Source organism: Coturnix japonica, chromosome 8 (genome assembly GCF_001577835.2).
Source record: "Coturnix japonica isolate 7356 chromosome 8, Coturnix japonica 2.1, whole genome shotgun sequence".
NCBI classification, from domain to species: Eukaryota; Metazoa; Chordata; class Aves; order Galliformes; family Phasianidae; genus Coturnix; species Coturnix japonica.
In genome coordinates this window covers 21,364,578-21,386,934 of record NC_029523.1, presented here as the reverse complement: position 1 = coordinate 21,386,934, position 22,357 = coordinate 21,364,578, and the positions used below count along the sequence as shown (strand labels likewise).

Below are 22,357 nucleotides of genomic sequence, written 5' to 3'. Positions count from 1 at the left end.
CCCTTCAGCAGCTGTTGGTATCCCCATTTCTCTACAGAAGGAATATGAAAGGCAACACTGAGAGCGGCCAAGCTCAGCACTGCACCTTCTGAGCAGCAGCTCGAAGTTTGGCAGCACAACTGATGTGGTTTCACAGAAGTGCATCCAAATGTAACAGAGTTCTGAGATGCTGTAAGATCTCAGCTGGAACGTGGCTGGGGACAAAGGGCAGCTGTGGTCCCTAAAGAGTGGCCTGCGTGCTCCCAGGAAGGGGACCAAGAGCTGCCACCCCAATCCTGGGCAGCCTGGGCTGGAGTCAGGTGGGGGAGTGTAGTGAGTCCTTGTGAGTGGAGCAACGTGGGGATAGAGTGAGACAGATGGAAAAGGATGGGAGGGGTGGAGGAGGATAATGAGGGTAAGGTGCCAGGGGAAATAATTAAAGAGGGAGAGCTGGAGTGAGTTATGGATGAAAGGTTTGCACCAGGGGGTGAAAATAAAGTGCAGGAAGGCAGGGCAGGGGATGAGGAAGGGACCCCCTCAGCATTGTGCAGGGAGATGAAGCATGGGCCAGGCTGGGGGGTAAGTGTGGAGGGGGGGGAGCTGAGTGTGCCCCAGCCCTGGGCTGAGTGTCTGAGCTGGATGTCTGTGCAAGTTGGGATTCACCTTTTGTGATATAAGAATGAGAATCTAAGAAAATAAGAATAGAGTAATGGTGACTTCTATTGCAGTACGTTATTTTGTTGTTAAAAAGCTGCTTTGTTCGATATTCTGGAGCACCGGAGCCATAGTTCAGGTGACTGCATGTCACTGTTTACTTATCAGACTTCCTGTGCCTTTCTTAACAAACATTCGAATAGCAGAAATGCAGCGCGCTTCTTTTGTAAGCGCAGTAAAAACCGATTTCAACAAACTACGTTTGAAAACGCTTCGAGTGACGGGGAATGGGGCCGACAACGATTACTTTCCCAGGGTTCGTTCGCAGCATCACTGCAGGAATTGGGCTCCAACACGGGGGGGGGGGGGGGGGAGTGCAGGGCTGGGCGGGGGGGGTAAGGGGGGGACAGCGGCGGACTGGGGCTGCTGCCGGAGCCGCGGGCACCTGCTGCTTTCCCTTGGTAAAATAGGGGGGAATAGCTGCTGTTAGTGCCGGTCGGGCTCATGGGTTGGGATTTCTTTAGCAGAAGTGATGGCTCTGCCCCCAGCCAGCGCGGGGGGGAGGATGAGGGGGTAGAGAGGGGGGGGGAGCTGCTGCAGCCCCTTTCTTCTGGAAGGCTCTGCTGCAGAGAATGAAAGCGGCATCGCTGTCAGATGGAGTTATTGGTGCGCATCAGGTGATGGGAGAAATTACTCATAAAGAGCGAAAGGTCCGTCGTGCGTTTATTGTGATACAGTCGGGAGCTGCGAGCGTTGATTCGCTGTGCATTTGTCAGCGTGTAATACTGAGAGCTGAAAACCGCAGAGGACACTGCCAATGACCCAGCTCCGGGGCTCCTATTGCCTGAGAACTCCGAAAAACCCTCATCCTGGGGGCTGGGGAGGGCTGGGGGCTGCTCTATGTGCCAGCACTTCGAGACGCAGCTCTTTGCTTCAACCCTGACCTCCGTCCCAGCTAAAAGCTCTCTCGATCCTTTCTTAATTTGTAATAGATACTTGTGTACATTACAAAACCAGCTCACAATTTGGCAAATTAAGCTGCCTGTGGTTGGCTCCGGGACTGCAGAGATATTGCAGCGCTGCAGCATTGCATAACGGCTCCGCAGCATCTGCCCTACTCCGCGAGCAGCGGCAGCCCTTATCTCGGGTGGGCATCGCATCCACCCCAGTCCTCAAGAAGAAAAAGAATTAGTATCAAATACACGCGGGGCATGTTCTGCCTTGTGGCTGCAATGTTTTTTCAATTAACTCCTCTGAATATACCACAATGAAAAGTGTCAGCTTTTTGCCTCAGAGGCCTATAATTAGGTTAAATGAATACAGTTAATTATCTGCCGCCTTCTTTACACGAAACAATATGTTTCTATAAATTAAAAGGTTCATAGGGGAAGGAGATAGGCTTTGCTATAAGGGTGTGTTGCTGTACGGGGGGTATCTGGTGCATCAGATCTTTGTCTGAAGCTCTTATTGCAAAGCAGTGAAAGCAAAATCCATCCGGGCAATCTACACCACGTCCATCGCAGTAATTAGAACACACATGGGTGACGTTATTAACAGTGACAGCGTCCATCAAACAAACCCGCTTTCCTATTTGACAGCTGTTCTCTATCAAACTCCCTTCGACAGCCCGAGCATTGAGGTACCTGCGGCCGCACCGGGACGGGGATCCCGCCGGGCACAGCGCTGCTCCCGGCCAATGTAGCCCCGAATGTGGGTCCGCCGCTGCCCCCAGTGCGGGCCCAGCGCCCAGAACCGGCTGCATCGGGCTGTGCCGGCGCCCGGCCCGCAGCCGGACGAGAGAGCGCAGCCGGGGGCACGGCGGGGCGTCAATCCATGTCCCCGTTCCCACCGCAATGGGTGTTAATATCTTACGGCCTACGTGGCATCCTCGCTCACCAACAAGTTGCTGTTAAATTTAGCGAGAGCGTTTCTCGCAGCCGGGAGAGCGCTCTGAGCTGCGCTGCATTAAGGTGCGTTTTACCCTGGGAAAAAAACTCCGACCGCTCGGTTTTCTCACGCACCCCGCGCTGTGCGCTCCGTGTCCGTCCCTTTGAGCCTCCGCAGCTCAGCGCTGCGTGGCCGTGGGACGGCGGCTGCGGGATCGGACAGAGCCCCGAGCGGGGGCAAGGAGCGCTGCGGGGACTGCGCCGCCGGGAGCCGCGTCTCGGCCGTCACCTCCGGGCGGCTGCGGCGTCAGACCGTGCCATGTCACGGAGAGTCAGTCTATTGGCAGTGCTCATAAATAACCGCTGCTCCCCTGCGCACCTCCACAACAGCCAGAACGATGGTGCGGAGACAGCGCGGCGCGGGGGACTCGCAGCTCGGGGCTCAGCCGGTGCCTGTCGGAGGTTGGTGCCGCCCCACGGGGCTCGGTTCCCCCGCCCGGCGCTGCGCTGCGCTCCGCACTGACAACAGCCGCAGCCGTCGTTGCTCCCGCAGGTGCCGCGCGGTGCCCGCTGTCCCAGCAGCGCTGTTCCCTGTCGGGATGGGCGCAGCCGCTCGCGGTCACGGCTCCTCTGGGCACCCAGCGCTGCTGCCGGCTGTTCCCATCTTTTTGCCCAACTATCGCTGATATTATGCCCAGAGGTGACGCGACCGCACAGAGCAATGAAAGCAGAGCGGAGCGCTCCGCGCTGGGAGCTCCCCGCAGCCCGGAGCGGTGCGGTGCGGGGATGGCAGCGGCAGCAGCGGCACTGCGCAGCCGGGGGCGATTTCTTCGCCTTTGAGACAGAGGAATGAGCGGCTCGGGGGGTCCCTAAGAGCCGGGGGAGGCGCGCTGTACTCACCGCCCTGCGCTTCTTCGGCTCCGGGAGAAGGATGAGGGGGAAGGGGGCAAAAAATAAGAGAGGATAAAAAAAAAAGCAAAAGAGAAAGAAAAGGGAAAAGTAACCGTGCGGTTGGGCTGCGGCCGGGCCGGGCCGGGCCCCTCACGGCGGGGGGCAGGAGGGAAGCGGCGCTGGAACCCGCGGAGGAAACTCGAGAAATAAAATCAGACTGTTAGTTAAGGCGCGTAAATTTAAAAATATTTGGACAGGAAGAGAAAGGGGAAAGGAACCGTAGAGCCGAGCTAACGGTTTCGGAGCCGGGCGCTGCCCCCCTCCCCCCCCCCTCCCACCTCCTCCCCAGCCCGGCGGCCTCTGGGCCGGCCCCGCTCCGCCGCTCTCCCCGGGGGACGCTCCGCCGCCACCGACATTTTGAGCTCGGGCTGCGGCTCCCGGCGCTGCGCGGGGCCTCGGGCTGCGCTGCTCGGGGCGGCCCGGAAGCATCGCGCTGCCCGCGGCTGCCCGCTCCCTGCCCTCATGGCTTTGCTTTTGCTTTTATTTCTTTTTTTTCCCCTTTCTTTCTAATTTCTTTTTATTTATTTATTTTTTCCCCGTTTTCTTTCCCCCTCCCCGCGCAGTGCCGCCGTCCCCCGCAATAAATGCAGTTTTCCTCCCGTGGCTGTTTTGGGTTTGCTTTTTTTTGCTCTTCGTGCAATCACACTCCGCTGGGAAATGGGCAATAAAGCGGGACCGCTCCGGGCCCCATCGAACCGTGGGGTGCCCGTCTGGCAGAAGCCCCCCTCTTTCTTTTAGAGGCTCCGAAGTGGCGCTTTGCAGCTCTTTTAACCCTTTATTCACAAGAACACTGCAACGGCGCTTCCCACGAATGTAATTCCTTAGCCCAGCACGGAACGACTCACCCATCCCTCCTCTCACCGCACAGAAACGCGCACAAAGCCTCGTGGAACGCCGCCCCTCCGTTGCCCCCATGTGCAGTGCTGGGGCTCACCCCCACACCCCTCTCCGTGCCCCGGCCCCAGGGACTGTTCCCCCACCGGGATCTGCTCCTTTTCAGCTGTATTTCAGCTTTCCCTCTCTGTGTAATTTAGTAGCAAAGGTCAGTGAGGCAGCTCAGCCCCTCACCCCGAAATAGGGGAGAGGGCTCCGTGCCCGGGGCAGCGTTTTGTTCCCCATCGCTCCGCACCGCACTCGCTGCGGTTGTGATGTACGCGGCCCCGGCTGCTCCTGCCCGAGAGATGTTCTTTGCTCGTGGTCTCTGTCTCAATAAAAGCTTTCCAATAAATATTTCGTTCCATCTGTCTGTTTGCATCCGCTGCTGAACGTTCCTGTTGACGTTGTCACCAACAGGATTTGTAAAATGGGACATTCTGCTGCTGTCAGAGCGCGAGGACGGGGTCGCAAAGACACTTCTTGAACCGCGTCCGAGCTCAGAACCCTTTGGGGCAGAAGGATCCCACTGGGGAGCACCGCAGCACATAGGGAAGCCCCCACTCCGGTTCCCCGGAGAGTTTCCAGCATCCATTCCCCTCCCGATGCCAAGGGCGGGGGAAGAGGCGTCAGTGTACCAAGTGTACCAAGTGTACCAAGTGTACCAAGTGTACCAAGTGAACCAAGTGTAGCACACCGCTGCCGAGAAATAGGCTTTGCGGGAGGGAGAGCCGCACCGCGATGCGGGAGCATCCCGAGGGACCGGGAGGGCGGGGCGGGGGGTGCGGGCAGAGCGAGGACGGAGCGCAGCTGGGACGGGGTGGGGGGCTTTGGGCTGCACAGGTCGGGGAGAGCGGAGGAGGTGAGCGCGGCCCCGGGGGGCTGCCACCCCCCGCGGGTGGGAAGGGGTCCGCAGCCCCTCGGGAATAGATGTGCCACAGAACAGCGCGAGGCGTTGCGGTGCACAGAGGTTTTTAATCAGAGAACGCAGAACACAGTGGTTGTGAGAGTACAGCGACGGGACGGACAGGTCCAGGCAGTTATTGATACTGGAAAACAGTGGTAGTTCATTTTGCGGGACCGTGTACATAAATTTTGGGGTTGGTTTGTTTGTTTGTTTTAAAGAAAGAAAACGTAAAGCAATGTACAGCCCTTGTCTTTTAGGTGCTATTTTGCAGCCAGTCTTTCCTTTCACATTGATGTGTGCCTTCCCATCCTGTGCCATCGACAGTCCGACCCCGCAGCGCAGAGCACGCCGAGGTTCCCGTCCGCCGCCCCTCCCGCTGCTCCCCGCCTTAACGGGGGGTTCGGCCGTGGGACCCTGACGGCTGTTCTGCAAGGGAAACAGTTCAGGGATTCCATTGCTCGTTAGGTGCAGGCATTGAGATCACCTCACCAGTACCTCAAGTGTCGCTTCCTAAATTCCACTGCATCCAAATATACCTGTAAGATACAGCCGTCATCATCCTGTGGGGTTTGGCTTTTCCTTTTTTTTTTCTTCCCCAAACAAAACAAAGCGGGCGGTACGAAGCGATCATTTCTAAAGAGCATCGCAACAGCGCTCAGCTCAGGCAGGGACAGGAGGAGCTGGAGGATTTCAGCCCCCCATTTCTGTGCTCCTACCTCTGCCCGGGGTTATGTGCTCTTTGGAAACTGGAGAATAATGCACTTTTCTGCTCCGAGTGCCCAGCTGAGCGCCTCAAAACCTCTGGCCAAAAAAAGAAAAAAAAAAAAGAAAAGCCACTTCTGTTGTTTCTGGTAACTACACTCAAAGGCAGCTCGGTGAAAGTTTAAATACACAAAGGGGAAAAGTGTCATCTACATTTAGAAAGCGAGCGACCTACTCTTAAGAGCTCCTGTTAGTGTCAGACTGAGGTTGATGCCCGAAGCGGTTCTCCCGGGCCCGGTGCCCCCCCGGCCGGGCCGCTCCCGGTCCCCACCCGACCCCAACACGCGTCAGGCTGAGCCGGGGGTGTGGGGGAGGGGGGGGGGGGGGGGGAAGAATCCCCGCGGGCTGTTTCCTTCCCCCGGCGCGGAAAGGGGTCATTAAGCGGTGGATCCTCAACGTTTAGGTTAATGGCTGAGTAACGAACGGGGATACACTGCAGAGCGTGGTGCTGGAAGCCCGGTGTGAGCTGCGGCGTGGGCACGGCGGAGTGAGGAGTGATGTGAGCGGCGGCGGTAACAACGTGCCGCCACCGTGCATTGAAATAATGTTCCTTAGCTAAAACCCCACTTCTACAACTTCTTGAACTCACACTATCCACTATTCCAAAAATATAACAACAACAAAAAAAAAGAAAAAAATATATATAGAAGTAGGGTTGAACCAAACGTTATTAAAAAGGGGGAGAAAAAAAAAAGAAAATCATCAAAGATCGAGGCTGGGAGCCGCAGTGTCCGAGGAGGCCCGGTTCAGTCGGTGTCGGCCGCGGGCGGGGGGCCGCCCTCCATCAGCCGCACCACGGCGCTGCGCCGGTACAGCCGGGCCACGTCCAGCGCCGTGTCCCCGCGGCGGTTCTGGTGCATGACGCGGCTCGGGGTGCGCCGCAGCAGGAACTCCACCACCCGCACGTGGCCCTCCTGGGCCGCCAGGTGTAACGGCAGGTTGCCTTCCGCGTCCTCGATGTTCACGTCGGCGTGGAACTCCAGCAGGGTCTGCAAAGTGTCCAGGAAACCCGCTCTGGCTACGTCGTGAATGACGGCGAAGCCGGTACTGTCCTTCAGGTTGGGGTTCGCTCCGCTCATCAGCAGCCTGCGGGCGATCTCGGGGTTGCCGAGCTTCATCACCTGCGGGACGGAGTGAGACGTCAGCGCCCGCGGAGCCCCAGCCCTCAGCCCACAGCTCCGAGCCCCGCTGCGCCCGACGGTACGTCTAATTCCAAGCTTTCCTCACTGACCTCGGCGGCATTAGGGGAGGTTTGGTGGTGCTGTTAGGGGAGGTTTGGTGGCTCGGTGCTGACAGCTTTGGCTCAGAGATTAACGCCTGCAGCCGGAGCGACCTTCTCCCCTACAAGTGATCTCGGCTCCTCTGCAGCACCGCTCGGTGCCGGCTGCGGGTCTCCGAGGAACAGAGACTGTGCCTCAGCGATAGAAAATGCGCGATGTGCTTCGATAAGCCCTCAGGTGTTTGCATTGTCTGCGCATTATCATAAAGCAAATATTTGTGCCGTGCCATAGTTCTGGCTGCTAAGAAAAATAAATGCTCCAAGAAACTGTTCTCCCCGGTGCTGGAGTCTCAGTGTCACCTGACAAGAAGTGAAAAGGAGCGGTGCGAAGTGCCGCACATTTTCTTCCCAAACCAACCAATGATTCAGTGGTTCTGGATTCTATGATCCGATCAGGATTCTGTCATTTTAATATAAACAAACCACGGCCACGCTCTGCTGTTACACACATCCCTATTTCAGAACCAGCCGTTGGGTCAGGAAGAAATACATAAAGAAATAATTCAATCGAATGCCTCATTACATTCTCTCGGTTGCATCATAAAATCATTCGAAATTAGAACACATTTTTTTTCCCCCTATTTGGGACGTAACGGCCTGCACCGATTCCCATCAAATTCCTCTATCTTTTATTCCTTCTTGTTTTGTTTTCTCAGAGCCTGAGCCGGGCACCCAGCGCAGCACTGCTCTGTCTGTGCCATCAGCCGCACTGCGAGTGGCAGAGCCGAGTAAAAACCCCTCCTGGATTTCCTTAAACTGATCTGAAAACCTCGCGAATAATAATAATAAAAAAGAATCAGCAACAAAAATGTATGTTACAGTTAGATGAGAAATAACTGAGCAGAACTTACACAAAGCATTTGCCTCAAAAGTCTCTTAGTGTAAAATAATAATAATAATAATAATAATTAGGCTTTTTAAGATTATTAAAAATAATAATAAAGTTCTTCTAATGATTCTTCTAATTAATAAATCTCACTTCTTCCCCGGTGCTGTGAGGGCAGAGTGGGTGCAGGGAGCAGAGGCTCGGGGAAGCACAGCTCTGAGCACACTGCTCTTTCACTTCTGAGCAGGAGTGGGAGGGAAAATAGGAGCAGTGCGAGCCCTCCTTTGTGTTGGGAAAATTATTGGGATGTGTTAGGGAGTATTTTTGGAGGGCTCGGGGTGCATTTTTGGTGGATTTATAAAGTGTATTTGGTCGAAGTGGGAGTTAATAGGCTCGAGGAAGGCAGGCTCGGGGAGTGAGGCTGCATTGCCACATGCGGGGGGGGGAGAAAATGCTCACAGAGGGGATGGAGCCGGGGGGGGGGATGCACAGCTCCTTTCTGCCCGGCTCCTCTAAGGAGCGGCAACGGCCCGTAGCCGTGGCAGGGAGGATCGGGGCAGGACGGGCAGTGAGGCCTGCAGAGAGCACCTCGTCTGAAACTAAAAGCAGAGAGGAAGAGAAGCCGAGCAGCTGCTGAATTAAACAAAAATTCAGTGGCATATATATATATCCACAAATACAAATATGTAGGCAGCCTCTCCCTTTTTACTGAGAGGTTATGGAGAAAATATTGAGAAATTATTGAGGGATTATTTAAAGACTGTCTACATTTGGGAGGCTGTATTGACAGAGCTGTTCGAGGGCAGCCAGGCACCCGCAGCCCATTTCGGGTTGTACAGTACAGAATGTGGCTCCCCGAACCCTCCTGCCCTGCCCCGGGCCGTGCCCCTCTGCTCCATGAGAACCGACGGTCACAGCTCAGAGCGGGGCCGGGGAGCGGCCGCTGTGCCCCTGTGCGAAGCGGCCCCAAGGAGGGCACGGGCAGCTCTCAGTAAATACATCTCCGCTCTGCAAATCGCTTTGCAGCCCTCGTCCCGAGGATGAAGCCCCGAGCTGCAAGTTTCTTTCTCCCTGGCAGCCTTATTGCTCTAAGTGTCCGATTTCCATCCTTTCGATCTCTTAAAAGTTGCCCCGAGTGCCCTCACGGTCACCCGGCACCCGATTGGGGTGAGAACAGCCTCCAAAAAAAAAAAATCCTATATCCCTCGGGCCCCGGTGATGTGCCCCCCCAGGGCCAGCCCTGCTTTACAGCGAGAGGTGCTCGATTTCGAAATGCAACACATTCGATGTCAAGTCAGGGAAGGGGTGGGGGGGGGGGAAGAAAGAAAGAAAGAAAGATTAAAAAAAAAAAAAAAGAAGAAAAAAAAGCTGTAAATATCTCGAGTTCATCCGCAAGAATTCTGCTTTTTACAGAGTACATTTCAGAAATGATTCTCGTGGTTTCGGGGAGGGGGGGAGAAGAGTTAACAAACGATTTTTCTAACGTGTGAAATTAATAAGCCCCGGAGCTCTGCTTCCACGTCCCTCTGTTTCACCTTCGGCACTAATAACCACACACTTTCTCCTCATCTACAGACCGTTCCTCTCGCTATCCCGTACGGATTCGACCCTTTTCGCTATCATTATCTGATATTAGAAAAAGCAAAATCTTTCGTCAGCCGCAACAGTTCGCAGTTGGATGAGCTCCAAATGCTGCCTGCGCGGCTCCACGCTGAAAAAAAGAGGACACGGCACCCCACGGACGGTCAGAAATGAAAGAGCCGAACCCCCGCCCCGCCACCGAGCCGAGAAAGGGCAATTTTCATCCCTAACGATGAATGGAGAGGCGGTGGCGGGGCTCGGGGTGCCGCTCCGCGGCTCTGAGAGCGCATCGAAGGTGCTCGGTGCCGTGCAGCCTCCGAACGAGAAAGGTCATTCGGCACAAACAGCGCATAAAGGAAAAGTACCATCGCGGCAGAGCCCAGCACCCGGACAAGGCACATTTTAAGAGGGAAAGTTGGGGGGGGAAGGAGGGGGGGATGGGGGAAAAGAACCGAGAACTGCAGCTCCAAACCGTAGCACATCGGTGTTTACAGACCTGCCCTGAGCCCTGCTCACCTACGGTGATTTCTTTTCGTCTCCTCTACTTCATTCTCTGCCTCCTCCCCTCCGAGTTCCCAAATCGCACCCAACTCTCTGCCCGTCCGCCACCGAGGGTGACCCCCGGCTGAACCGCTGCTTCTGAGCACTTTTATTTCAAGTACGTCATTTTAGGGAGCTGGAGCCACTAAAGTTATAAAATATGGCATCCAACTCGTTGAAAAAGCCCTCGCATTTCTCCAGCAGCCTGCTCAAAGCGTTGTCTTTTTGGCAACCCGGGTCACGTAGGTAGCAGTGATGAAATATTTTCTCCCTCTCTGGATACCAACCTGCAGCGCAGTCCTCCCAAATCCATTTTGTGCATTGACGTTTACATTCTTTTGCAACAAATTAGTGAGTTGCACTAGGTCCCCCTTGGCAGCCGCGGACGCCAGCTCGTTCCCAGAAGGCTCGGCCATTCTTTAGGGTGACTGACGATCAGAAAAAGATGAGATTTTTTTTTTTTTTAACCAGGCATGGCATCGGAGACTGACAGAAGGATTGGGATGGTTAATCTTCTGGAGTAGACCTTGTAGTAAATACTCGTAAAAAAACTCCTTGCCAAGAGCCCGCCCCTAACTCACACGTGATTATTCAGCAAAACTGCAGCTCCGCTTGAAAGAAGATTTCTTTGCTTCCACATAGAGAGGAACTCATATTAAAGCCTTTGGCCGGTTGCGAGGGGAAATACATTAAGAGCTATGCGATATATGATATATGTTACACGTAACATATATACACGCACGTATACCGGAGACTCACTCAGACCTGAGATCCTGGAAGAGGACAACCCACCCTGCTCACAGTCGGCATCTGAGCCTCAGCAGCCGCAGCTCCGAGGCAAAGTCTTCACTATCGGGGTCCGCCCGCCGCATGCCCCGCTCCGGGGCCGGGCAGAAGGCGCGGAGCGAGACGCTCCCGGATCTCGCCGCCTCCCTCGTCGCTCTCTGTGCCGGCGGCGGCCTCACTCCCGCGGCCTCTCCGCGGCTCCGCGATCCGGGCCGGCGGGAGCCGCCCTGGGCGGCGGCGGCCGGGGTGCATCCAGCGGGGCTGCGGGGCGGCGGGCGGCGGCCCGGCGGGGCGGGCTCATGCCGTGTCCGCGGGGAGCCGAGGTCCCCGCCGCTCTCGGTCGCCTCCGCCGCCGCCTCCTCTGCGGGTCGCCGTCCGGGCCGGGGGACGGAGGGACGGAGGAACGGCGGGTGCAGCGGGCGGTGCGTGGTGCCGCCGCCGATGACAGCCGCGCTGCGCCGCTCCGTCCGCTCCGCTGCTCGCTGCACTTGCCGCTCCGCTGATCGCTGCCTCCTCCCGCGGCTCCGCGCTCTCCCTTTTTTAAGCGCAAACAATCGCTACTTCTGTTTCCTACGGACACGAAGCCGGTTTCTCTCTCTCTCTCTCTCCTCTCTCTCTTCCAACCCCCCCCCCGCTCCTTTTTTTTTTTTTTTTTTTTTTTTAACCTCATCAGCTTTTTTTGAAAAGAAAAAAAATTTGAGCGCTTTTTGAGTTGAAACACCCGCCCACATTTTAACGGCAGAGATTTAAGGAGGCGCGGCGGAGTTGCGGCTCTGCCGGGCAGGAAGGCCTGCAGCGCCCGCCCCGCCCCTACGGCCCCGCAGCGGCCATGAGCGGGGCCGGGAGGGAGAGAGGGAGGGGAAAGGGAAAAGGAGGGGGGGGGAAAGGTGTTTTTTCGGCTGGTTTTGCTCCGTAGCCGCCGTGCCCCGCGGCTGAGGGCACCTGCCCCGGGAAGCGGCCCCGGGGCCGGGGAGGAGCTGTCCCGGAGCTGCGGGAGGCGATGATCCGAGGCGGCTTTTGGACTTTCCGCCGTTCGCGATGGATTCGAAAGTGCCATTTTGAGGGGAACGGGCACCCAGAAGACGCGAGGGGTTGTTCCATCTTCCCGCACAAGGGCCGCGGAGCAGCGGGAGGCGTGGAGATGGCAGCGCCCTTCTGACAGCGGCACTCCGTTGCCTTGCGCCGCTCTCGTTGCTTTATGTTCCAGGAAGCCTCAGGGGGGCTGAATCGCACCCAAAAGAGCCCCGAGGGAGGTAAGGAACAACGTGGCTGCCCGGGGTCTGTCAGCACCCCGCCCGGCTCTGCTCACGGCGGAGGCGTTGGCACCGGGAACTGCTCGGAGACGTTCGGCACCGGGAGCTGCGGGAGCTGCGGGAGCACGGCGGGGGGCAGTCCGCACCACGGCCCGGGACGCACAGCAACTCCACAACGAGCCGCAGCCGGCACCGCGGGGACGGCAGGGCACACAGCGATCGCTGCCTCTCCGTTACAGCCCGGTTTTCCTGCTGAGATCCCCCCAACAGCCCCTCGTTCGTGAGTATAGAAAGAACGGCAGGGAGGTGAGCACGATTGAAGCAGGAAAACGCAGTGCTGTCCCCAGCCACGAAGCGAGGGGAAAGAGCATATTGAAGGGCCTTAGTATGACAGCTCTCTGTCAGAAGCAATAATGCAGGCAGTATTGGTATCAGAAGTCTAATTTCCCCCAGAGATAACTCTAGATACATGTATATATATCTTTGACACTCGTGTATTCAAGTCCAGTCGTTTTTCTGCATGAAAATAATACTCAGCACTTGGAATTTGGTGTCAGGCGGCTTCAATAAGACCAATTTGGTGACAATTCGGTGCCCCAGATCTCCGGATTTGGCGGTGTGTCCTGTGCAGATGCACCGCACGACCCGACTCGGGGCCTTGCGGCAGAACCCCACTGTGTAACAGCTACAAAGCGAGCCCCTGTCTGCTGTTAACCACGGCACATAACAAAAGTAATGCAGTGAATACGATGGGATGCTGCAGGCCTATCTATCTTCCCAGATAGAAGTGTCCTCATCACGATCATCTCCTTTCGGCACCGTAAAATAGCAGGAATTGCCCCGATCGACAGCGAAACCCCGTCCAGGAGGGCAGGGGCAGAGAGCTGCGCTGTGAATCTCTCCTGAGCTTCCCGAGGGCACGTCGGGTCGCTCACCCCTCCTTCACATCCTGGATCAAATCCCTCCCCGTCTTGATCCGGCGAAGATATCATTATTTATAATAATCCTGTGATAGACGTGAACACGGCGTAACTTTATCTTGACAGCACACCTAGAACACGAATCGGTGCCAGGAATGAACTGGCTCCGGTCCAGTTTCCAAACCTTTGCCTTTCAGAGCTCGTTACGGTTACTCTCTAGTAATGCGGGGGTGGATTTGTTTGTAGCTCAGCCCGGGCTGCCACGGGCACGGCACCATCCCATCGCTCCGTCCCGCTGTGAGCTGGGACGTCAACCCCTCGGGAAGCCTCGCCACCTTAAACTAAAGCAGGTAAAACACATCATCCAGCTCTTCTGCCCCTCTGCCTTCCTATCCCGAGTGCTGCTTTAGTACGGCTTGAGCCCACCTCGATGCTCCGCATGGTTCTGCGGTCACCGAGGGGCACCGGCCGTGTCTGCTCACACAGCCAGGCTGCACACACAGCCCTGCTGTGCCCTCTGCTCTGCCCTCCGGGGGGGTCCCCTCGTTCTCCCCCTTTCAGACGGATCCCGCCGGGTCCCACGGCCGCTCTCCTTCCCCCGGGGGCTGGCCGTGCTATTTGCCATCGTGGAGAGTCTGAACTCTTGTTTTTACTCGCCGACGCGAATAGAACAGAACAATAAAGGATTCTGTTTCCTAAAGCTGGGGATGGAGCTCGGTGCGAGATGACGAGACGGAGCTCCGCGGGCTGTCAGTGCCTGCAGGGCGCTCAGCCCGTGATCCGAGGGGCGATCGATCGTGTGTGACACGGGCTGTGAGGGCGGCCGGGAGAACCGGGATTCGGCCGCGCTCCGCCTGGCACAGCGCTGGGGTGAGGTCGTGCCGTTGGATCCCCGCTGTTATTTCTCACAAGGCACTGCCGGCGTTAGGCCGCTCCCCGGGCCGCCCATCGCTCCTATGCAGGCCTCGGGGCGGCCCTAAGGACACGGCTGCCCCCTGTAGCCCCGCAGCGAGGCGGGGCGCCCCTCAGAGCGGGCCCATGCGCGGGGCGGGGCGGACTCGCTCTGTCTCTGAGGCGCTGGGCGGGAAGGCGGCGCGGGCTCGGTGCGCGCTCCCGTCCTTCATCGGGAGCGCGCGGCCGGAAAGGAGCCGCCTCCTCCGCTCCGAGAGCGCTTGACAGGAGCCGGTCACGTGGCGGCCGCAAAGCGCCTCTTTGCGACCTCGATGACAGGCAAAATGTGCGACAGGCGCCGGGCGGGCGGGGACGGGGCGACGCTGCCTCCTCCTCCTCCTTCTCCTTCTCCTCTTCCCCGGGCCGGCCGCTGAGCTGAGGCAGCGCTGCTCGGCTCCGGCTCCCGGCCCTCCTCCTCCTCTTCCTCCTCCTCCTCCTCCTTCCGACCCTCCTTCTCCTCTCGGTCCGGGCCCGGCCCGCCGTCTCCATGAGCCCGTAGTTCCCTCCGGCACAGCTCGCGCTACGCGGGGCAAAGCGGAGCCGGGGGCCGCCGCGGGCCGCCATGGCGTCCAACATGGACAGAGAGATGATCCTGGCCGACTTCCAGGTAAGCGGCGGCTCTCGGGGCCGGGGGCTCGCTGTGCTTTGTCTGTCTGCCCGTTGCCGGGGTTCTATGGGAGGATCTGGAGCCGCTCTCCGCCGCAGCCGCTCCTTGGTTCTTTTCTTTTTCCCGTCACAACACGTGCCTTCTGCTCTCGGGTTGTGCCGACGCCACGTTCCCCCTTGAACTCAGGGAGCGTGGCACCGTGCCCCGACAGCTCCCTGCTCCGCTTCCCCGGCCCGCTCGGGGCGGTTCGGGCTGAGGCCGTGCCCAGCGATGGGTGCCGGCCCGGCTGTGCCCTCCTCGCGTGTTGTAATGTCGGTAGGACTCTCTCCTCCCGCACAACAACGTGTCTGTGCAGAATGAATGTGCCCTCGCAGCTTGTTGCCTCCCCTCCTGCCAGCAGAAAGAGGTAACGTTTAATTTTGAGCTCTTCAATGTTTTTGCTGGAATAAAGTCCTCCTCTACGTGCGGTGGTCAGCATTTATTGCGAGGCCTGGTCAGTCCCTCCTGTGTACTGCTTCCTCATGCTGCTTGTTTACCTTGTTTCTACTTCCAAGAACAAGTACACAAACAGGTGGGCGATGCTGATTTTGTAATGGAGGGGAGAGCCCGCAGAGAGCAGCTGGTAGGGATATCACATCATGTTTGAATGTCTCCTTAATATTTGCTTTTTGATTAACCTTCTTTTTTAAGCTTTGTCCATTTGCAGTGCCTGATTTTGCCTGGATATACTCTTGGATTGAGTTGTAAACCAGCTCTGTGTATGTACCGTGCCTTAAAAGAGCCTCTCTCTCAGCTGCCAGCTGTATTCCATTAAAAAAAAAAAGGAAGGGAAAAACTCCTCCCTTCCCTCCGTGCGTGTTTAACAAGAATGTTTCCTTGGAATTGAAGGTGGTGTGACCATATTGTACATTACATAATTCCTCTTTTGCAAAAGTTATCTGATATCTTCTTGATGTAACAAGCAGAGTTCCCAGCTGATAACAAAGAAACGTTTTCACTTGTACATGAATATGTTGCACCTGTCTTTATTTGAATGGCTTTATAATTATTTAGTTTGTGGCACTTGGGGTTACTTTTGTGTATGTAAGGAGCAATGTCTCAATTTTAAGGATGGGATTTCATAGCTTTTTTAGTACCAATACATTACACAGAAGGAGACTAGGGCTCTGATTCTGCATTGGTACCAATGGAGACAGGCCCATGGAGTCCCCCATGTTACTAGCTAAAAAAGCTTTATGTCCTGAGTGCAAGACAATGATTCAGGTAGTCACAGGTAAATCTAATAAGATAGGACTCTTTTTTTCTCTGTCTATTTTCCATACCTTTGGTGGCAATGCTATTTTCACTTCTTCAGTAGTTTTCTGCTTGGGTTTTGAAACCAGCTACTAAAGGTATAAGAGCAACTGCACTGTTTGTTTCTGCAAAGACAAGTAAGTATTGTTGCAAACTTGTGGAGCAGCAGGAATTGGTTGTACAGAATGAGGGTGATGTAGTTTGCACCCAGGAAATACTTCACTGCTTAATAATGCTTCCTTAAATGAATAGAATAAGGAAGCTTCCTTTTTATGTACTTGTTTATTTTTGCTGTCAACTTTATTTTTTTGTTATGCTTTTTTAAAATTAGTAATTCTCAAACTTCCATCTGATTCTGCAATGCTGAACTGTCCATTGTTGGACAGTGCTGATCATTTTTAGGCCTTATATCTTTTCGCTGTCAAACATGGTGGAGGATTTTGAGTATTTTGAGTACACAATGGGATTTACAACTCATTCACTAAGTCTTTAAAATGGAAACTAAAGTGTTATGTAAAGAGCAATTCTTCATGATTGTTATTTATTTCTCTGTATTTTGGCATTAATAAATGTGTTTATCAGAGTCATCTTGATGTTTCTATATTTGTGTGGGATATCTTGTTGAAGAATGATGTACGTGATGGGCATTTTAAAAGCAATTCTTTATAGTCGAGCTATTTTTTTGCTGAGTGAAACTGGGAGGGAAACTTTATCAACACTTTACACTCAGCTTTCCCAAGTTTCTTTTAAGAAGAATAGAGCATTGGTCTTGGAACTCTTACGACTTGAAGGGTTTTCCATCCCCCCTCCTTATTTATTTATTCATTTATTTTTAGGTAAGTCATAATCATGCTAATGTTTGATGCTTTTGGCAGCATTCATGGGCTTATTTTGTATCTTTCAGAATCATTAGCAATTTTTGCCATTAGTTTAAACTACAGTAGGATGTTATATTGCATTTGTTTCTTTTTTCTATTCTACCTGGGGTTTTTATATATAAGTACGTGCATTGGGTAACTTTATAAAAGATTAATTGCAAGATAAAGCTAAGTGACCCACTGGGTATATCTCTTAACACATCTCAAAGCAATTGAAGGCTATTCTGTGTGATTTGTATTTGTTTTCCCTCCTTCTGCTGTTTTTTAACAAGGTGACTTTATGCTACCTGTGGAGTACTATGTGTGTGCAGGTAGGTTGTATAAGCAACCCGTCTGACCTTTCCCTGTTAGATCCTCACTTAGGAAAGCTTATACCGAAGCCTGGTTTTGTGCACAATCAGTCCATTTTCAGTGGAAGGATATGAAGTTTGTGTTAAACCCACAGACAAATTTTAGCTCTCTTCCTAAATGCAGTTCAGAATTTCTCCACAAAGCGTCATTGGCATATAGAAAAAAATCCACAGGAGAAAAAATAACCAAACCCATTGAGTTCTTTGAAAAGGTAAATGCATGTGAATTGGTAAGAGTGATGCAGCAGCATAGGGTCAGATTCTAGTACAAATAAGGCAATATAATTTCTACTAGTTTTTGTTACCGTGTTCTATTTGTTGTGTTTAACCAGGGACAATCCCCAGGTAGTCACTTGATTATAGTCACTCAACTCATATTAATGACCTCAGCAGGTAGGAGTTTGAAGAGAGTTGTATTCGCAGTGTATTTGTTCACTTTTCACTGTAAAGAACAAATAAATAGCAACTCATATATAAAACATACTGATTTTTCTTCTGAGCTTCCCCTTTGCATCAGTCTTTTTCTCGAGAAAGAGATTTGTGGGAGGAGCAAAGAGGGGTTGGGGAGGAAGAATATAATTGCCTGAAAGGTTGAGAAAGCATGTTAGATAATCCATGTTTTAAGTTATAAAATAGATCATTACATTGGTACCTCAGCCTAGGAGTCTTTACTTTGAAGTGTTAACCATAATCCAAGTGACTCTTCATTCTGGAATGGTAAAACTAGAGAAACTACAGAGTCGCCTTCAGTTGGAAGTCAACACTGCTGCTAATTATCTGTCATGATTTGCTTTCAAAGATACTGGGGTTTTTTGGTGATTGTGGGAAACATCCGTTTGCTTCAGCCCTGTTTAAGCTTATCTCTGTTATGCACATAGTTTTCACTTTCTGACAGTCAATATGCAGAATTTGTGTGTATTTTTCTTTGCTACTGGAGTTTGCTTTCTTCTGTGTGTATTGTTGTGTTGGCTTAGGTCAGCTTTTGTCACCTTTTAGTTAAAGCCTGTCTGAAAAGTTGATGGGTGGAAAAGGTAGGCAGATACAGGAACAGCTTCAAGTTAGTGCATGTGGTTCTTGCTCTGCATTTATTCAGGGGGCTGGAAAGAGTGTCCCATCCATTGTTTGCAAGGGGAGTTTATCCACCTGGGAGGTTTGAGCCCGTAGCAAAGTTGATGATCATATAATTGATTGCTAAAAGAAAAGGTGCTGGTGTTTGGTCATGAAGACATTGGATCAGAAAGGACTGTTGCTGATTCCCGTGAAGACTTTCTGTGGCATGTTTGGCAATTCACTTAGAACATGGCCCTCAGTAAAGGACAGATGCTGAAGAGTCATCCAGTCAAAGATTAAATCTTTGGAAATTGTTCTTAAACTTATTCTTAAAGTTCTCAGAGGTCTATGTTTTCATTGAGAGGGCTACCACGGCACCTGAGTGTCTGTGTTCAGATCTGTCTGAGTTTAAAAAAAATCAACCCTCACAATCTTGCTTACACCAAAGCCAACAGGATTCATTCCTTTGTGTGACATCTGAAGGGCTTTAGCAGCAGGCACACTCAGAGCTGAACTGAGCTCTGCAGCTCCCCGCAGCTGGAAGGAAATGCAGCCCTGTGTAGGTTAGAAATCAAGGTTTGGGAGAGGCAGGTTTGTTTCCTCTTTCCCTCTGACTGAGTGTCTTCAGCTAACAGTGGCTTTGTCATGTCTTGTAATTTGGTGCATTACACAGTCAGTAGCAGCACTGGAACTGGTAGTTGGACCTCTTGGTTTGCAATGCATTTGGCTTTGTTTGCTGTAAGTGGCCTTAGGGGTTGAGACGTGATGGAAGTATGCTGCATGCATAGTGTATTGTAGTTTGGTTAATCTGGTTGTCACTGTCTGCTGCCAAGTCTGTTGCTCATATTTAGTTGTTCTGAACGTATTTCTGAAGAGCTAATAGTTTAATTTCTTTAGATACTCCTAGATTCAATTGTGACACCAAAGCTCATACGCAGCAGAACAAAGCTGGTTTGACTTTGTCATCTCCCATGGCCTTTAACCAGGAGATGAAGTAGATTGCGGAGTTGCAAAATGAGAAATTTTAGTAAGAATGATGTCCATTTTATAACATGGCAACTTTAGTATTTTCACTGATAGCTCTTCATGGAGAAGCCTGTTGTGCTCTTACATAAGGACAGGTATTTAATTAGAAATACAGTCTGACATTTATGGAGAGGGAAGAGGATACTACGATTTGTGTATGTCACAGCCTAGCTATAAGAACCTGAATAATTTACTGCTGGAGCACCAAATCATTTTTAGAAAGAGGTTTATGCAGTTCTTTTCATTCGGTTACCTTGGAAAGAGTCTTCACATCACAGTAATCTCATCACTTTTTCCATTGGCCTGTACGTATTGGTATTTGTGTTCTTAGGTCACTAAACTGATTGAGAGGCGGTAGCTGTGGGATCCTTTTTCAAATACCATAACAACTGGTAGTAGCCATGATCTGAAAGTTATTGTATCTATTCACAGAGGCTGGGAATGTGTTTTCATTCTAAGAAAAGAGGATATTTATTTGGCAAATAAACAGTGTGTGACTTATATTTCTTGGTGCACAAGTATCAGTTACAGTAAACAAATTTACTGAGTTGATACTTTTGAGTAGAAGGAGGTGCAGAAAAGAAGAGGATGAAGATGTGAGTTACTACAATTCCTGGGAATTTCCCATCCTAAAAGTATCACAGTGCAGAAGTTCTCAGATGTTCCCCAACTCTATTTGGGCAGTTGTCATAATTCACTTAGCACTGCATGCCTTGTTTCAGATTGCATAGCAATTTTTTTGGATAGAGTTTGTATTTTTGTAGTGAGTAGATATGATTGTGCATTACAGTCAGTAGCAGCACTGCTGGAACTGGTACTTGGGCCTCTTGGTTTGCAATGCAATTGCTTTTGTTTGCTGTAAGTGGCCTTAGGGATAAGAGATGGGATGAAAGCATATTGCATGCTTAGTGTATTTTGGTGGGGCAGCCACTTAGCAGTTAAAAGGAAGGACTCACCTATAAGAACTAGAAGAAGCCTAGGTAAACACCTAGCCTTTGACTTGTCCCTCATCATTTGGATGAAAGGAAATTACATGCTTAGTGGCTTGATTGATACCTGCTAATTAAGCTCATTTTTTTAGAATTTACTAGATAATATGCAGTTGTTAAAAACAAGTTGAAGAGGAAACCAAGGTCCTAATGTATGGATTAGATGTTATTTGGTCTTTCAAAGCAGTCCTGTGGTGATCCTCTGAGTTTAACTGGCTGAGCAGGTCTTTGTTCTGTGGAAGTAGTTACGCTTTCTGAAGTTCTTAAGACTTTTTGAAACCAGAGCAGAACAGATTAATTCTTCAGAGCTATTTTACATAGGTTTCATGTTCTACCTATTGCAGGAAACAATTTGTAGAGACAGGAGTTCTGGATCTGAGTCATCTCTATTATTTTTTTTTTTTTAAAGGTCAGGTTATTTGTGTGAGCAAATACCAAAGGTGCTGTATCAGCTCAGACTGAAGACCCAGCTGAATGTCTCATCTGCAAACAAGTGGCTGGTGGCAAATCCTTAGGAAAGAGCAGTAAGAAATAGTAGTTGAGTGGATTTTCCTGTTCATGAAAGTCAGCATTTTGAGAGTGTAATCATAAAGTTTTTTAGGAGAAATGTGGAAATAGTGTCAATTTGATACAGCTTTGAGTTCTTTGGAGACCTCTGAGTAGTTTTGTGGTATGTAGGTTTACTTTATAGAAGTTGTGTTCAGTTTTACTCAGTGTGCACTAACATACATACAACATGCTCACCCTATTCTGCATGTTTCACTGGATTTTCTACTATCTCTCGTGATACAGAGGTCAAAGTTGCCCAAACAGGAGAAATCTTAAACCTCTCTGGTTTCTCTCCAAAGTTCCCTTAATATTTTGGAGACTGTGGTCTGATCCTGTCATCTGTCACATACAACAACATGTATTGGGATGTGGTGGGAAGGTTCAACTTCTATTGAAGGTTCAACTTCTATCAAGCAATCCCACCAATGTCTGCTTCTGACACCATGGACCGATGCAATAAAACAAGAAGCATTAGTTTTGGAGCAGCACTTGTGTACTCTGAGAGCAACCCTGATTCAGGAAATTTTGGTGTTTTTATTTTCACTGAGATGTTTCTGCAGATTAAGGAACCACACGAAAAAATTGTGATAATCTGAATTAAAGCATTTTGTAGTTGGATAGCAGTTATAGTGAGAAAAGGACATCTCCAGCTTTCAGAAAAGGTAGATGGGGTTAGTAGTCCAGACTTCTAATTAATGGTTGCTTGTTTTTGGTTTGGCATGGTTTTTAATTCAGCTTGGGCACTGCACTTTGTATGTAGTGCAGGGAAGATGTGGCTAAAATGTTCAAGTGTTAGAATGTGGATTGTGAAACTGGGGTTTGTGTCTTGGCTCAGCTGATGAACTTCCTTGTGTTGTGCCTCCATGGCTTTCTAGAAGCAGAATTTGCTACAGATTCTGCTGGAATCCATTTGAATATGGTTAATGTGGTTCCAAGCTAGCTGGTTCTGCTCAGAAGTGGTTGGGGCTTCACACCACTAGCTCAGACTTTGTACCCTGCTTGCTTTGTTCAGGAGGCCTGCAGTCATCTCAGCCTGGGCAAAGTTCACTTTTGTTTGCCTGGTAACTAATAGGTAGAAAGTCTTGTGTGACCTTCAGAAATACCACTTTTGTTACCCTCTGTTCCTTCAGTAGAAGGGAGACAATGTTTTCTCACTTTACATAACGTGGTGCTCAAGCATTATGAACGGTTGGGGCAGGAATTGAAAGCATTGGGCAAAACTGGAGCATGGCGCATGCGCCCAGACCTTTTCTAGACTTCTGATGCTGGTGAGTGTATTGGCTTCTTTTGTTAAGAGAACAGCTGGTAAATCTGCTTCATTTTTACCTGATGGTCTTCTGAGTTAAGTAGAAACAGAGAAGCTTTCTTACCTCTACATTTAGATGCTTGCAGTAGATCCTTTCAGTTTGTGGATGTTTTTTAAAACGTTCCTCTAGACTAGAAAGAAGTAAAAGTTAATTTAATAAC

At 51.6% G+C, this 22,357-nt stretch overlaps 2 protein-coding genes across 4 annotated transcripts in view; one reads left to right on the top strand and one right to left on the bottom strand.

Moving 5' to 3' along the window:
• Positions 1–5,298: 5,298 nt before the first annotated feature.
• Positions 5,299–11,148, bottom strand: CDKN2C (cyclin dependent kinase inhibitor 2C). Its single transcript, XM_015870469.2, has 3 exons — positions 11,031–11,148; positions 10,526–10,666; positions 5,299–7,133 (listed from the first exon to the last, which is right to left on the bottom strand). Exons 2-3 carry the CDS (start codon positions 10,652–10,654, stop codon positions 6,759–6,761), a joined length of 504 nt encoding a protein of 167 aa, XP_015725955.1. The 5' UTR covers positions 10,655–10,666; positions 11,031–11,148; the 3' UTR covers positions 5,299–6,758.
• Positions 11,149–12,431: 1,283 nt separating this feature from the next.
• The window catches only part of FAF1 (Fas associated factor 1), a 129,810-nt gene continuing 119,884 nt past the window's right edge, over positions 12,432–22,357 (top strand). The window contains exon 1 of one of the 3 annotated variants that reach the window (XM_015870465.2): positions 12,432–13,547. In XM_015870465.2, coding sequence (XP_015725951.1) covers positions 13,353–13,547 — 195 coding nt within the window. In that variant the 5' untranslated portion in view covers positions 12,432–13,352. Of the gene's footprint in view, positions 13,548–14,366; positions 14,756–22,096; positions 22,159–22,357 lie in introns of those variants that run through there. The other 2 variants (XM_015870466.2, XM_015870467.2) reach the window with 2 other exon arrangements.